At 37.2% G+C, this 16,951-nt stretch overlaps 1 protein-coding gene across 1 annotated transcript in view; it reads left to right on the top strand.

Annotated features, from left to right (window-relative positions):
• The window catches only part of PTER (phosphotriesterase related), a 594,119-nt gene that overhangs the window by 517,306 nt on the left and 59,862 nt on the right, over positions 1 to 16,951 (top strand). Inside the window, exon 4 of the mRNA XM_044067533.1 lies at positions 15,081 to 15,221. Within this exon, the coding sequence (XP_043923468.1) occupies positions 15,081 to 15,221 (141 nt within the window). The remainder of the gene's footprint in view (positions 1 to 15,080; positions 15,222 to 16,951) is intronic.

Raw genomic sequence — 16,951 nt, forward strand, 5'->3', positions numbered from 1 at the left:
CTGTAAATGTGAACAGAATTAAGAATATAGTAAGAATAAGAATTGTGGGGTAATACATGAGATGTAGATGTTAATATATTAGAAGTTACAAGATTTTTAACAAATGAAGCAAGATTACAAACAGAAACACTATTGGGAGGAAAGACAATCTGGAATTTGAGAAATGAGAGATGTTCTGGAGTAGCCATATTGTATAGAAATGCAATAAAGATGTTGGATGTAATTTTACCAAAAATGGGAAGATTAACCATTGTAGATTTAAAATGGAAATAACAAGTATATGGAATTATAACATTATATGCTTACACTAACTGTAAAGAAAGGGAAAGTTTATTTCTTCAGATTTTTGACTATGCAGTGATAAATATGAATATTATAATAACAGGAGACTTCAATTGTGACTTAAGAGGCAAGGGTAAAAGAAAGGAAATGATATAGAAAAAATGTTAGAAGTTATAAGATGTGGTAAGTTAAAACATTGGGACAAAAATTCATGGACTTGCAAAAGGGGCATGCATAGAACTGAAATATATTTTATAGTATCAGAAGGTTTAGTTATAGGAGAAGTGGAAGTAATTGAAACGGATTTTCTGACCATCTTGCAATATGGCTGGAAATAAAAGAAAACAAGGAATATATAAAAATAAATAAAGGAATAAAAAGGATGAATGAGAAAGCATGGAATGAAGAAGGAAAAAGATTTGTAATACAGTTTTGGAAAGATCATATTACTATGAGAAGATTCTTTAAAAATTGGTGCGAATTGTGGATGATATTTAAGGAAACATATTTTTTTCAGTGGCAATATGAGAAAAGTAGATAAAAATATAAAAGAACACATAATGCATTGGAAGACTTGGGATATAAAGACAAAAGTATTTTGGCATACTGTAAAGAATTATACAAAAGAAATCAAGAAAAAATACAAGAATCGTTATACAAGCAAAGATATTTTTCACAAGGAGAATGAGAAGTATCAAGTTACTCAAGCAGATTAGTAAAGGAAGATTGCAGTCTAATGAGAGAAATAAAAAATGTAAAAGGAGAAATAGAAAGAACTTGGGAAAAGATTATGATGAATATAAAACAATATGTACATGTAATATTCAAAGAAAAAAGAAGGTAGTGAAAAACATGGAAAGTAAAAAATGTTAACAGAAAAAGAGAATGTATAGTTGGAAAAGGAGATTTCTTTAAACAAGCTAGATAAAGTATTAAGACAAGTAAATGTAGATTTGCCTACAGGCCCAGATGGAATAAGGTATGAAATATATAAAAATTTAAGGAATTGGCAAAGTATATTTTTAAAGATTTTGAATGAATGAATGATTTTAAATGAAGGTTTTATGTGTAAAGAATTATGTAGTTGAATGATTAAATTCATATGTAAGAAGGAAGACAGAAGAGAATTAAAAAACTGGGGACCAATAGTATTAAATAATAATGACTATAAGATCTTTATGAAAATAATACAAAAGAGAGTTGAAGCTAAAATGGAAAATATTATGGAAGATAGCATATATAGTATAAAGGGGAAGGATTTTCAAGAATTATTAATGATAGAGAAATTGCGGTTGACATTATGAACAGAAAAGAAGAAGAGAAAATCATGATTTGAGACATTATTAACACATTTGACACAACTGGACATGAAATCTTTTGAAAGAATATAATACAAGTGATAAAGTAAGGAAATTACATGTCAGCAGATAATAATAACAAAGTAAAAATACTTGTAAATTACTGATTAAGCCAAGAGTTACATATGAAGAGTGGTGTAAGCCAGGGAGGTTCAACAATTTGTATATTCTTTGTATTAGTTATGAATGTGATAATATGTAAAATAAATTACAAAATGAAGAAGGCAGGGTATATAAAACACCTGAAGGGTTAAGAATTCCAGTTCTGTTAACACATGCAGATGACATAATTGCAAAAAAAACAAAATTTGGATAAAAGAAGTAACATTTTGCACAAATAAGTGTCTATAGATGATAAGGATGGCTTTAAATAAAGAGAAAATTAAATGTTTAGCTGATGTAGTAAAGATTGGGGTATATATTTTACAATGAATTAAATTTCTGTTTTAGGGATGCAATTTGGGAATAAAGATGTAAGTAGAGTTCAATGGGACAACACAATAGAAGAAATAAAGCAAGCATGTCTTTCCTGGAGAACATATAAATTATCATTCAGAAAGAAAGGCTTATTTGATAAATTCAGTACTGATGGAAAAATAGTTTACTTAGCAAGTGTATTTATGTTGCCAGCAGTATATGAAAAGGAATTATTGCAGATATTTTTTTTCATTTATATGGGCTTCTAGATTAAACCCAGTAAAACAGGAGTTTTGTATGTAAATAAATAAGGAGGTTTGGGGTAATTAACCCAATGGTATAAAGTGTTAACATGGATAAGTTAAACAATGTAAGCATGATGGACCATTATATAGCAATAGGAATATACAAGTATGGAGTATTTCTTCCCGGGCCTTCGCTGAAAAAGGACTTGTGTCCATTTGGACTTTTCCAGTAACAAAATGCAAAATAAATAAATGATACCTTTTGGGGGCTTGGTAAAAAGAGTAAAACAGAAAAAGAGTATATAAATGAAGAAATAAAATGTTACCAAGAAAATTTTTTGTGGAAAATAAAAATTGATTATATAGAAAAAATAAAATAGCATGGTATAAGAATGTAATGATAAAACATTACTATGTAAAACCATGGAAAAATCTAAAAGTTGAAAAATGAAAGCTATAAAAATAAGCAGATAGTGTAAGCAGAAAGTAGAATGTCAAGATTTTTTATGGAGACTGGTAATAGATAATTGGCAGTGAAAGGAAATATGCCATATCAAAAGAAAAGTAATAGAATGTGTTTACATTGTCAAAAAACAGTATCTACAGAACATGTTTTTTGAAATGTAAAATAGTAAAAGAAAAGTTATGGGGAAAACTATGTAAAGAAGATTTCTTTGAAGATATAAAAGTGGATAAAATAAACATGGATGTGATTAAATATGGATATTGTAAGAATAGAAGTAAAGAATATGATAAAAGAATAGATAAAATGTTATTTGGGTTATGTGGAATGAAAGAATAAATGAAATTATGTTTAATGTTAAATGGATTTTAGTAACAGTATTAAGTAAAATCAGATGGTTATGAAAAAGGAATGAGGGTCTAAGAAGGATGAAAATTTAGCATGATTTTAAAGGAAGTTATGAATATTTGTAAACATATTTGTATATATGTAAATATTTTATAAGTAAGAGTTATTTTTTATATATAAATAAAGGACTCCTACTCTTTTCAGTAGGTGCCATAGGATCTTTTTCATCCATTTGGGATACTAGCAGTTTATTCAGATGGGGCCTCAGTTTAATGTTTCATCCGAAGGATGACATACTTGTGTGTCCAGCACCTCCCCCCTTATGCTGCACTACAGTGTCAGCAGTTGCTGTAGCTTGGTGTGGGAACAGAACCCACAGCCTTCTGCACCAAAGGCGAGTGTGCTACCCTGTAGCATTTGCATGACAATACTATACAATGGTTCCAAAGTTATTTTCAGAATGAATCCTTTTAATGTGACTGTCTTCTCTGAGAATGGGATACATAATGCAAGAATGTCCTAAGGTTCAGTACTGTGCCTTCTTTTTACTGTTTATTAACGATCTTCCATTGGATCTGCCTAAACTCAGTGTTTAAAGTGGATAATAATCTCCTCACTGAATCTAGTAAATTGCATGCTAATCTGCAGCTACAACTCAAGCAAACTTTAAATGATCCTTTGTAACAATGTAATGCTCTTTTCATTTTCTTGTGAATTAGCTGCCATTCCATCTCCTCCAGCGAGTATATGTGTTGGGAGATAGAGTTGTATCATGTACCTCCAATCATTACATGCCATGACCTCATGCAGTTGGCTAGGAGAGCAAGTTTAGCCTTTGCATTTGCTGTTCTTTTCTGCTTCTCACAAAGTTCATCTCCTGATCCTGGCATTCTTCATGGTTTCATGAAAGACTTTCCATGTTTCTGTTCTCCTTGCCTAAGAAATACATGCCATCAGAGTTTTGTTTGGTCTTCAGATCATGAACCAAGGGACACACTGTCATTGCCTATACTGTGTGGGAAAAAATACAGTCCAAATCACTTTTGTAGATCCCAGTATTTCAAATTGCCCATTTGTGGATGTAATCAAGAGAAGCTGCAGATCTGGCTTATATTTCACAAGATGGTGATATTTGAAAGTTCATAACACAGGGATCTGCTGGAGGGTCCATTCTGCAGTCCTAAACTAGTGCTGTACCATGAGATGGGATGAAACTTTCTGGCACAGGTATCTACAGAAGGGTCCTTTGCAAAATCTTAGACCTCTGCTGGAGCACTAATATAAAAAGTAGCGTTTGATCAGACCCTTTTAGAGGTAAGTCCATTCCCAAGACATTCTCACAGGACTTGTGCATTGCTATCTCTCCATCAGCTCATGTGGGGTTATGATTCTACCATATTCTGGTTTGGGAATATAAGGGCCTCATGTGAGAACTGCAACTGTATTTACATTGTAAAGTAGCAGCACACTCCATTCCTGGCCAGTGTACTCTTGTAGCATATCTAGCTACACCAGGAGAGTTATTCCTAATGTGTTGCAACAACTGGTGCTTGGTTGTCACACTTAGGACTGGAGACTCTCTCCTCAGGTCTCACCCTTGGTCTAGTGGGGCTTACTAGCCCTGAGTTTAGAAAGATCCATGAGGACTCATGCCATGATTCACAGGTCAGACCCTTAATGTTAACTAGTTGCTTGTCACATGATGGGACTCGTCCTAATGTTTGTAGAAGTGCAGACTTAAGGAAGAGGATGAATGCCAGCCAGCATCATGCTCCATTCAGTTATCTCCATTCCCTCTACATGATTCATTTGTCATATCCTCAAATGCCAATGCCCTGTGACTTCACGTCCAGCCCTTCCCCTTTCATGCTTGACCACTCATGCATAGGATGAGTGTATGCCCTGACATGCTGGGGTTTGTGTTTGGGAAGGTTCTCCTTCTCTGTGTCCTGAGAAAGATACACAAGGTATCTAGAAGCTCTTATCTCCAAGAATGATAAAGACGCCATGCCTTCCCTCCATACAGATCTCCCCTAAATGATTCCTCCTTTGAAGAAACTCACATTGTCATGGATTCTTCTCTGTACTGGGTTGTATCCCTCTTACCTTTCCCAAGGAACACCTGAAAGGAGTAGGAGCTGTGTGTTATGACACCTATGGAGCTTGTGCTGAAGCATTCCCCTTGTCATTTTTGCAGTCTGGAAGTATGCAGATGCCACAGTTTCTGCTCCCAGGAAGGTGTGTAAATACCCTTTATATACTTCTACTACCAAGATAGGAATCCTTTCTAAGCAAACTAGCATGACTCATATTTGATCTCTACAGTCTAGTATGAATTCCAGGGACCAGAGCTCATACCTATGTGTCTGATTAATATTGAGTTAGAAGCTTTGAACTGGCTGGGTAAGAGGATTTTTTTTTTTGCAGCAGGAGTTAAATACCTCAACTGTTAGCCAAATCTGTTCAGGTTCAGTACTTCTCAGTGGATGAGGCTGTCTGATTCTGGGATTAAGGAAGTGATGACTTCTGTATGTGTTGCTCTAATTTGATTGCACTAGTTATGTGGCTAGGGCAGCAGATTCTTTCCATGAAGGAGTTACAGTTCTGACTATTTTCCAGGAGGTTCTTGGAAGGGTATTCACCCCAACTTGAAGAGGCATCTTCATGGACCACTGGGTCCACAATGTGACTTTAGATCATCTCTCAAGGAGTCAGTCCAGAGGTCTTTGGACAGGCCCAGACTGTACTCTTCAAAGATGCCAAAGAGACTGTCCCTGCTTTAGAAGGAGACTAGTGTTTCTGTACACAGCTCTTTTTAGATCAGAACGGGGTGATGGACATCTAGCTCATCCTTTACCACAGCATCTTCAAGGAACACAAATGAAGAAACGAATGAAGAATAAAACCACCGACTGATGATCCACCACTATAGTTTATTAAAAAACACACTCTGACGTCTCGGCTATAACAAGCCTTCAAGGAGTATAACATTTGTACAACACAACCTGCCTAAATATACCCTTCAATTAAACAATTACATTTAAACAATATAATAAAACAATCAGTTAATCAAATTAAATAAGATATCTCCAGTTAATTTAATTGTTTAACCCATTAGGAGTTGGTGTCAAATTTTAAAATATATGTTGACTCCTTTGCTAACAATTGATTTTTCAAGTCATGTTCATCATTATATATATTATTTTTTTTCTAAAATAATACCCTTAAGATCCCCACTTTGCCATTATGATATTTATTAAAATGTTCAGCTAAAGCACTTTCCATTTTGTTTCTAAGTATATCCCTAATATGCTCTGTGAAGATTGGAGGAAGATGGGCAAAGGCTGCCAGCCTAGTCAAATAGAATTTGATACATAATTCTATCAACTGTATAAATAAATGTAAAATATAGGCTTGTGTTTTTAAATGAAAGAAAATACTGTAAAATGTGAACTTCAGGATTGTTGCAGCATTGCCATCTGTTGTAAGGAAAACCAAGCCAAGCATTTCAAATGTGTCTTTTGAAGCTGAAAAGGTCTTATGAATCTCTTTGATGTTTACAAGTCAGCTCCAGTGGGCCTGGTTGAAGGTTTCATGCCAATTGTTTTAAAGTTAAAGTTAAGGGCCAAAATTTGCATGTGGAAGGTGCATTATTGCTCTGGTTTCTGCTAGTGTATATGTGAAATGCCTTGTATTGTTGTAGTTTCTTGAGCAAGTGTTAGCTTGCTAAATAATGCAGTTTGTGGCCTAAGAAAACCTAAGTGTCAAAATGATGTAATTTGGGAGGGCCTCAGCAGAGCAGTTGGTTAGTGTTTAAAAACTATTGTTCAGTGAGAGACTGGAAGCATTTTGATCTTGGACATCTAACCCAGCACTGCTTATGCTTTATGTATGTAAGTAAGATTATAGCACTGTGTTTTCTCTTAAGATTAGCTAAAGATTAGAAAGTTAGATTGTGTTTTTCTTTGACATCAGATCTGTCCTATTGTATTGTTTTAAGTTTCTGTGTGATCTCTGAACTATTAGATATCTCTGTGGTGTAGTAGTACTGTCTTGCGTTTTAATTACTTATTATTAAATATTTTAAAAACCTTTACTTGTGGCTGGTTTATGTACAGATAATTTAGCCTCTAAAGTACATTACATATTTACAGATTTTACTGTCTAAGTCACTCCAAATTAAGCCTCGCCTATTAGTCATACTACCATTGGATAATAATATTGCACAGTAATAATTGGACACCCCTTTTAAGGGCCTTTTAATAGCTGATAATTATATTAAGCTGGTGGTGGCAGTGATTACTACCGTATAGTCTGGGTAAAGGGGTACAGCTGGAGAATCTGTGTCAGCCTTTCCCAGGAGTGTCTGTGAAATTGTATAAATACTTATCTCAAAGTGTGGGTGTGTGTCAGCTACCCTGGGCAGGGACACGAAGCACTGGTTGGACAGTGAGGGTACTGGAGATTTTAGCTTGCCCAGCTAGGCTGAGACCTGGACCCTATAGCTGTGCCAGTGGGGAGTCTTATTGGGGACCTGTTGAGCAAGGGAGCAACCAGCCCCAGACTGACTGTGATCTCTGTGTGCACTTAAGGAAAATTGTACTTTACTGTGTGTATTAGTTATCCTTTCCTCTTCTAGGAGATGACCTCCCTGGTGTTAGTGGTGAGGAATTGAAAAATCAATTGTTAGTAAAGGAGTCAACATACATTTTAACATTTGACACTAACTCCTAATGGGTTAAACAATGAAATTAATTGGAGATATCTTATTTAATTTGTGTATTGATTGTTTTATTGTTTAAATGTAATTGTTTAATTGAAGGGTGTATTTAGGCAGGTTGTGTTGTACAAATGTTATACTCCTTGAAGGCTCGTTATAGCCGAGACATCAGAGTGTGCTTTTTAATAAACTACAGTGTTGGATCATCAGTCAGTGGTTCTAATCTTCAAGGAACACATCTGATAATCTAAGTTCTGGTTGCTGACTCTCCAGAGGATCATTCAAGTACTGCAGCAGGTACCAAAATGGTGTCACTGGCTATAATGAGTGCTTCTGGCACATTAGTATGTTGGATCTTCTTCAGGGGTCCCTTTGGTTTCATCTGGGGGGCAGTACATTCAGGACAGAGTGCTGTCAGGTAGGCACCTCTCTCTTTCTAGATTTTAAGGGTGTATGATGTTGTTGTGGCAGAGACCTTGGTGGAAAAACATATGTTAAGTGCTCACTTACCCAAATGAATAGCTTCTACCTGAATGACTGGCTTCCAGTATCCCATCAAGGACTTCTATTGATGTCTCTGGCTTGCACATGCCTGTGATTTAAGGACCTGGGTGCATTTATCAACTGACATAACTTTTCTGCAGATCTAGCCCAGAAGGTTGCCTATATTAACAAAGTTAGTCAATTTCTTGATAGTTGTTCCTGACACACAGAGGGAACAGGTGGTTATGAACTTGGCAGTCTGGGAGAGCACACAGGTAAATGTCCAAGTCTGGACACCTCCAAGCCTTCTAATCTTAATGGTTGCATCAGTCTTTATAGTACCTTTTTAAAATCTGAGCGTGCAGATGTTGGTGTACCGTAAATTGTCAGTGACTGCAGCTCATATGTCCACTGATCATTTTCTGGTGTCAGACCATCATTGCCAGGATTTGTAGTGATGGAAAACCCTGACAGTCTCATTGTGGTTCCCGTAGAATCTGCCAACATGTTGTAATGAAGGATCATCTACTGGCAATGCGCAAAGTGTACCAGCGGTCCTTTGTAGTTTTAGGGAAGGGAAGTGTCCTGGACTGAGGGCATCATATAGCCCAAATGGAGATACAGACAGTGCTTGTTTCCCCAAAGGGTGAGCTAACGTCAGAGTTCCCCTTCTTCTTTATGATAATCAATCCTTATCTCCTATGCAGGTAGGCAGTGTGAGTTGGAGAGTGGGCCATTGGCATATACATTACCCTTAACAATCTTCACTTCCTGGGACAGGTGAACATGCTGGTGGACTCCATGAGCCATTCTGTCATTCCTGTCCTGGAGCTGAAGATTTGGGTGTCTGTGTGGACAGTGTCTTTGGGGAGTGGGGCTTCCCAGTGTCTGAACTGATCACTTCCCAGAATAATGTAGTCCTCCTGTGTTTTGGAGGAGTTCAGCAGGATAAAGGGGAGTTGGTGATGGATGTGTTCTCCCTTAAATGTCAGAAAAGTTACTATGCACCTTCCACCATTCCTTCTGTTTCTCCTCCTAAAAACAAAACTGCAGAAGAGAAATAATAAAGGTTCACATGTGTAGTTTGCAACAGTCTTTCAAATCTCCGGCAGTACGGGAAACCATTGGTATACAAACCAGTGATATCCGAACTGCTGTTGTGGCTCCATCTCAGGATCTTTCAATGTTAGAAGAGACAGAAGCCATCAGGAAGACTTCCGCTAATCAAACGTTCTGAAAAGTGGAAATGCTTCTGCATCTGCACAAGGAGATAACCTGCGCTGACTCATTTGGTCAGTTTATAGGCTGGTCTTGCTTGTCTTTAGACATGTCTGTGATTTGTGTCTCAATTATTTCATACTCTTGTTGCAAATCTATGGCACTTCTGCCTATCATAACCTTTTACAGGTCAGTACCATGGCCCAGTACCAGCTGAAGTAAACAGTTCCTTAAAGGGGTTCTGTATCTCCACCCTGAAGACCTCCTCTCCTCCTTAAGATTTACATTTTTTGATTGGCAGGCTGGCTTGTCCACAGTTTGACCCTATAGATGCCATACCTCTAAAGTTCATCTCTTAGAAGTTACAGTTTTGGATTTCCATTACATGCCCACGTGATGGCCTTATTTGTAGACAAACATATCCGAGCTTTTATAAGAACTAGATGCCTCTTAAGACCATCACATATTTCATATTGAAAATTAAATGATGTCAGAATCACCTGTGAACCAGTCTATTTGCCTCACTATTTTCTTTCCAGGAATAGACTCTGGGAGAAAACAATGCCTTCAGATTAGATTGCACATGAAAAGGATGCGCGAGTTCAGGAAGCTGAAAGAGTTTTTCATCTTCTTTGCTCTAGGGAAGGGGAGCTTGTTATGATGAAGTAGACTGCTTGCAGCTGCATTGCTGAGGTCATTGTGTTTTTGCCATCAGGAGTAAATGTCACCCATTAGAAAATTAAAGGCCACTCTACAGGGGCTGTGGCCACTTATGTTTGCTATAAGAATATGTACATTGCAGGCCAGTGACATGGCGGGGAGGGATAAAACCCTAACTATGGCCCAGGCAACAAGGAAGGGTTGGTTCATTTAGCAAATATGTTGTCTGAGGCACTAGCAGGGATGGATGGTTATTTCCATCCCATGGGGACAGGGTGTTTGTGCAGTTGTTTCCTTTGGGGAGGTGTTGCTCTTCGAGGGGAGTAGCCATCAGATAGAACAGGTGAAGGGGGATACCAAGGGTAGGTCATAAATGAACAAATCCCCTACTGAATGCAGTTAACATGCTGACTCCCCAAGATGCCCTTAGGCTCCATGCTGGCCTCTGTCTTATAACGGAGATAGTTTGATGGCAGTACAAGATGGTGGTAGACCTAGCAATGGATGGAAGCAAAGGTGTAGTCAGAAAGAAGGAAGCAGAAGGAAAATGAAACTAAACAAAAGGGTTCTTAGAGGGGAGTAGCCATCAGATGTAACAGGTGAAGGGGGGATACCAAGGGTAGGTCATAAATGAACAAATCCCCTACTGAATGCAGTCAACATGCTGACCCCTAAGATGCCCATAGGTTACATGCTAGCCTCAGTTTTATAACGGAGATCTGAGTATAATGGGAGTCTGAGTATGTGTTCAAAAATGACAGTATTAAAAACAAATTAGTCTTTTACACACGGTATCTAGATGATATCTTTATTCTGCTTAACGGTAACCAAAAGTCGACTGAAACAGTATTAAATATTTTTAACACCTCAACTGATTTCTTTCGTTTCACTTCCACCTTTGATACTGATAGGATAGCTTACTTAGACATTAATTTATCAAAAAAATGTGCTTTGAAATGTTACCAGGCAAAAATACACAGGAAGGAAACATATTTGAATACGTTTTTACACTTTACCAGCTGCCACCCTTTTTACCAAAAACGTTCAGTAATTAAAGGTCAGTTAGTACGAGCAGCTCGTATAGTTTCTACTGAACAAGATTTCCAAGAGGAATGTCAACTCTTGGGAACGATGTTCACACAGAGAGGCTACCCTTTGGAGCTAATTTCAGGACTGATCTTGGAAGTGAGTGACAAATGTACTAAAGGAATGTATAAACCTATTTTGTCAATGAAAAAGATAGTTACCATGCAAGAGATCACATCAGAAAATATGGGAAATTCTGTAGTAACAGAATTGAGTGTCCTTGCCACACCAGACTCACCAGAAACAAAGTTCATTACAACCTATAATACATTCAGTTACCACTGTATAGGGATACTACGAAAAAATGGGTTATTTTTTGCAAGTAACCCTAGTATATTAAATAAATTGGTTGAATACCCGGGCACTATATTTAGGAAGGGTGGGAATTTGAAGGTACTATATGAACAACGCCGGAAAAAACAACCAAAAATAACTGGTATGTACAAATGCCAAAATTGCAATTTTTGCAAATTAGTAACTGAATCCAACAGATTCGAAATAAATAATGTTCAATACAGACTGAAGTGTAGGGCCAATTGCAACACTAGAATGGTAGTGTACCTGGCTAAATGCCAGGGATGCCAGGCATTTTACATCGGTAAGACGGAGAGGAGACTCCGTGACCATATGTATGAACACTCATATGCCATTAGCAGGAACAAACAAGACAATGCCATAGATAAACATGTGGCAGAATTTTCTGGACATCAGTTCAGATTTTTAGTTATAGACCAGCCAGAGCTCGATGTTAGAGGTGGTCCTACACCATTGCAATTCGAAGAGCTGGAACTATTCTGGCAGATTAGACTTAATGCATATAATCTACCAGGTATAAATGAGACCTGTAGTTTGAGCAGTGTGTTAAAGCTTAAAAGTCTAAAAAGATGAATTTAGGAAAATATATTAATTTAGAATTTCAGATTATTTTAATTAATTATTATTCATTTTTATATACATCTGGTTTTAACATGAATTAGACATAAACATATTTTAGATAAGAGAAGCTGTAAAGTGAATGTTGATAAATGTTTGATTTATTTATATTGAATGTTTACACTGAAATCTACTCTAGTATGGTTTTACTTATATATAAAAAATGTTCTATATACAAAAAAGACACATATATTTTTTATATCAACTATTACCATAACTATTAGTATTTTTAGAATTTCCCTATATTCTTAGATTTATTACTACCACTATTTGGTTGTGAATGCTGTTTAGTATTTTTGCATAAGTATTTTACTATTGTCAGTGGATGGCTCTGTAATTAGAGAAGTTGGTTGCCTCTGTAAGTTAATTGATTAATCAACTAATTAACCCAGAGTAAAATGTATATATACTCACAATGTGATTACTTTTGTTGTCTGAAGAAGTTTGCTGACAGAGCAAACGAAAAGCACTTAATCTTATTAAATCTTTTTGGCATTTACTGGTCTGCATTGGTTTTGCTGCTACCCGACTTGTTTATAACGGAGATAGTTTGATGGCAGTACAAGATGGTGGTAGACCTAGCAATGGATGGAAGCAAAGGTGTAGTCAGAAAGAAGGAAGCAGAAGGAAAACGAAACTAAACAAAAAAGGATGTGAATATAGCAGGAATTTGTGCTCCATTTGTTTATCCATTGACAGCTTAACCAACTACTGCTTGAACGTGACATAGCTTTCTGAGCTTATACCTTTCAGCACTTCTGAGCAATTCATTCAATGCAAACAACTGCTGGTATAAGGTATAACTGATATATTGTCATCATATCAGTTGACAAGGGTGGGAGTTTTCCGCAGAGGGTACATATTTTCCACTCACATTCTGTCTTTCCTTGGGTGATCGTGCATTCCAGTAACTGCTGCTGGATTTTCCTGTAATGCAGGCAAGTGTGTGTGTGTGAGATTAATTTTATTTATTTATTTACTGTTTTCTTTTTTTTAATATAGATTGTGCTTATTCGTTTAAAGGGAAACTGATAGTCATAGGTCTAGGCCCTCCAGCCTATCCTGGCAGGTATTGTCATTGGATGCAGTGGCAAGAGGTGTATGTCCCTGAATAAAAAAGAAAGAAATAGCTAAGCTACAAGTTACAAGAGAGGAAATTCCAGGCATCTGCTCATCATGGAGGGCTCCCTTACAATGTCACCTGACATAATGAGAATATCTCATCTCTTATGATTATGGAGCTGCCTAGAGAGCTAACTTGTTCAGATTCTAAACTCTTGAAAAGCTACACAGCAGTCATTAATTCCCCCCCCCCCCCAAGATACAAATATCCTCCAGTAAAGGCCTGATATAGACTATTAACTGGTGTCAGAGTTATGGCCTAATGCCAAAAAGTGCATCAGTGTATGCGGTAGGAAGGCCACCCTAGCAAGCAAACTACTACATTGATAACACACCCCTAAGAGTAGAACCTGTAGCCAAGGACTTGGGAATGCATGTAGACAGAGATTTGGCATCTGACCACCATAGGTCTACTGCACTAAGGAAACCATTCTATACTGGGCAATATATAAATAAAGGAATGGTATCTAAACAAGTAAGTGTTCCATTGCAATCTGCTCTCAGAATACCAGTAACTGAGTACAGTGCATCCTTCAGAATGAATCTCAGTAGGCAAATGCAAGAGCATCCATAGAGGTTCCCCACAAAAATAACACATGGGGTAAAAACCATTCTTATGCAGACTGCCTCAAGGCATTGTCCCTATACTCTGTCTCATTCAGGCTGCTGAGCAACAACTTGTGCCTGGTATACAAAACATCCTCAGATCCAGCCTTAATGGACCTGTTGCACATCACATCTGTAAAACAACTAGCATCAGAATCACCTGATCCAGCAACCTAAGCCTTTCCTGTAACATAAATAGGACATCCCCGAGATGCTGGAGAGATAGGTATGTGTCTCAAAGGCTCCCCTTCTTTGGAACAGGCTTACCATTCATGTGAAGATGTCTTCCCTTCAATTATTCAAGTAAAACTTGGATCAGTGGATGAGCAACTACAAATATACCCCTGGTCTGATACCTATGTCTCTACTAGAATGGGAAAGATTGTAGATGATTGGCCACCCATGCCCAAGTATATACGCCCCTAAAAATCACTTGGGAACCTTTACCTAATTTTATTGAGAAGCATGACTAGGCTCCTGGGGATATTTAAGCAATAACGGTTTCCCGAATGACCAAACAAAGACAACCGTGGGTAAATCCAGCATTAACCACACCCAGAAGTGGGTTATTGCTATTATACAATATTATTTAAGAAAAAAATACTTACTTTTCTTAAATAATGTCTTTGTATAACGGCGCTGTGCTGTCCTTCCACCTCTGGCTATCTCCTCCTTGCCCTATCTGATGTACTGCACATGCATTTGGAACTTGCATTCCCACGAATAGCCAGTACATCAGTGCTCAGGAAAGTAAGCAATGGAGAAAAGAATATCTCTATTCCTCCGCTTTTTTTTTTTTTTTTCATTTGAAAAAAAAAACTTAAAGAATATATCAACGGAAAAATGTCCGGGCGACTGGACCTTTTTCCGTTGTACATTCTCAACGGGCACGCTGGCTGGGCTGACCAATCAGCGTGCTCATTTTACGATGTTAATGGCCAGTCATTGTATAATAGCCTAGTATTTTACTATGATAGATAGCAAGTCAGTATTCCTTTCTACTCAGCTTTAATTACAAAGGGAAACAGAATAACGTTTAAGGATCTGCATCTAACTCAGGCCATCATTACTAAAGAAATTCTGAAAGCTACTGAAACTTGCTCAGCAAATCAACCTAATTAAATGTTTTATTTTAACAGGACTATATTTGAAAAGGATAAGATGCTGGAGTTTGCTAAACTTGGAAGCTACTTGGAATATGATCTGTTTGGAACTGAGATGTTAAATTACCATTTCCGGCCAGAAGTTGACATGCCAAGTGATGTCGAAAGAATAAAAGGGTATGTAATTCACCATCTCACACATTGCATGATATTTGAAAATGCCTTAAAAGGTCCTGCTGTACATTGAATTGATGTACAAAATATATAGTTTTATTTTGGAGATTTTGTGGCTACAAGCCCAAAATATTTTCTGGCTCCAGATTTTCCAGAAGTGCTCCATTTTTTGTTTGTAATAATGTTTCCCAGATAGAAACTGCATGTTCATATTCTAAGGTTAATAGCACAGCCTTGAACTGGACTTTTGCAAAGGATCAATGATTGTGCTGTAAATTTGTGTGCATTATGGTATCCTATGTGATAGAAATTGTCGCAACAGTACAGTGCAAGATACACTGTATTAGACTGAGGGAAGATTCTGCAGTCATTGTGTTGCCAGTATACACTGTTTGCATTTTCACTAGCCGCTATGCCCAAATGACAGTTTCACTTATCCGGTTAATAAATAAATAAATTACTTATATGGTTTCTTTCAGTTTTTGTCTGAGTATTTTGAGTTTCTAATAGAATGACGGGAATGGACCTCCAAGTCAAAGTATGATTAAAGTTCATGGAATTAGTGTTGTTTCAGTCTTTGTTGTTAGCCAAAAGTGCTCATCACAGCACCCGCAATGTGTCCAGAACCGACTCCTTTCTGCAGTTCATACAGAGTTGCATGTACTTCTATCCAGAAATTCTGGGCTTTTTGCAAGATAGTTAAAAACACATAATTTCTTTCTTATCCTCAGTAGTCCTCTCTATCATCTTTATGGCCTGTCAGTTTTTGTGGACTACTACTTCCTTCTTCAACATGGTGGGGGGGGGGATCCTTCTTCTGAGCCTGGCCTAACCCCATTGTAGGAATGTTTAAGTGTCTTGGGGATTTCACAACATCATTTTTTTCCACTCCTAGTACCAGTGCACCTACCAGAATTGGACACTTTTTTTATCCTGGGATGTGTGCACCCAGCTCTCATTTTTATTTTTAACCTACGTCTGTCCATGATGAATACATGATGAATATATCAGTGCCATTTTGATGACATTTTGTAAAAACAGGGGGCAACTCATGAAGGTGCTCTCCAAGACTTGAGGATGAATTGATTTCCAGCAATACTACTCTCCTTTGCTTGCTGATTTTATCATCTCTCCATCCACACCCCTACATTCATATGCAGTCCTAGATGTGCCACTAGATCACAATGTTTGTTAGTCTCTGTGTGTGTTTGTGCGCACGCACGTGTGAGAGATGCTGTTTGTTTTTGTATAAAAAGTAGTCCTGGATATGTGATAATATCGGTAAAGTAGAGTTCAGTTTTAATACATAACTACTTCACAAGCATATGCCATATTAATCTAAAATATAATATTTTGTAGCAAAATACATAATTAAAAAGAATTCATCCAAGTTTAAAAGACTAAATTTAACATTGAGGATCCTCCTGTGTTGGTCCTCTGTTTGAGTTGATCCTTTCCATTGTTCAGCACAGTGTTTTTTTCCGGTATGTTCCTTTACTCAGAATCAAACCGATGCTTATGATTCACATCACAATGTCATGCATTGACTAAGTAAGCTCACTTGCCCCCTACCAGTTCTTTTTTTGCCACTTGCTCAGTTTAGATATTGATCCTTACTGTCACGAGTAAAGATGTCCTTTATTCACATGTCCTTTGTTTTTAATTCCACAATTGTTTTACATATTCAATTAGAAGGTTCCTCTGAGGTCCAGTGGAACAGCTGATTTCATTGT

The sequence above is a fragment of the Protopterus annectens genome, chromosome 3.part1, assembly GCF_019279795.1.
Source record: "Protopterus annectens isolate FY-2018-M chromosome 3.part1, PAN1.0, whole genome shotgun sequence".
Classification (NCBI taxonomy): Eukaryota; Metazoa; Chordata; order Ceratodontiformes; family Protopteridae; genus Protopterus; species Protopterus annectens.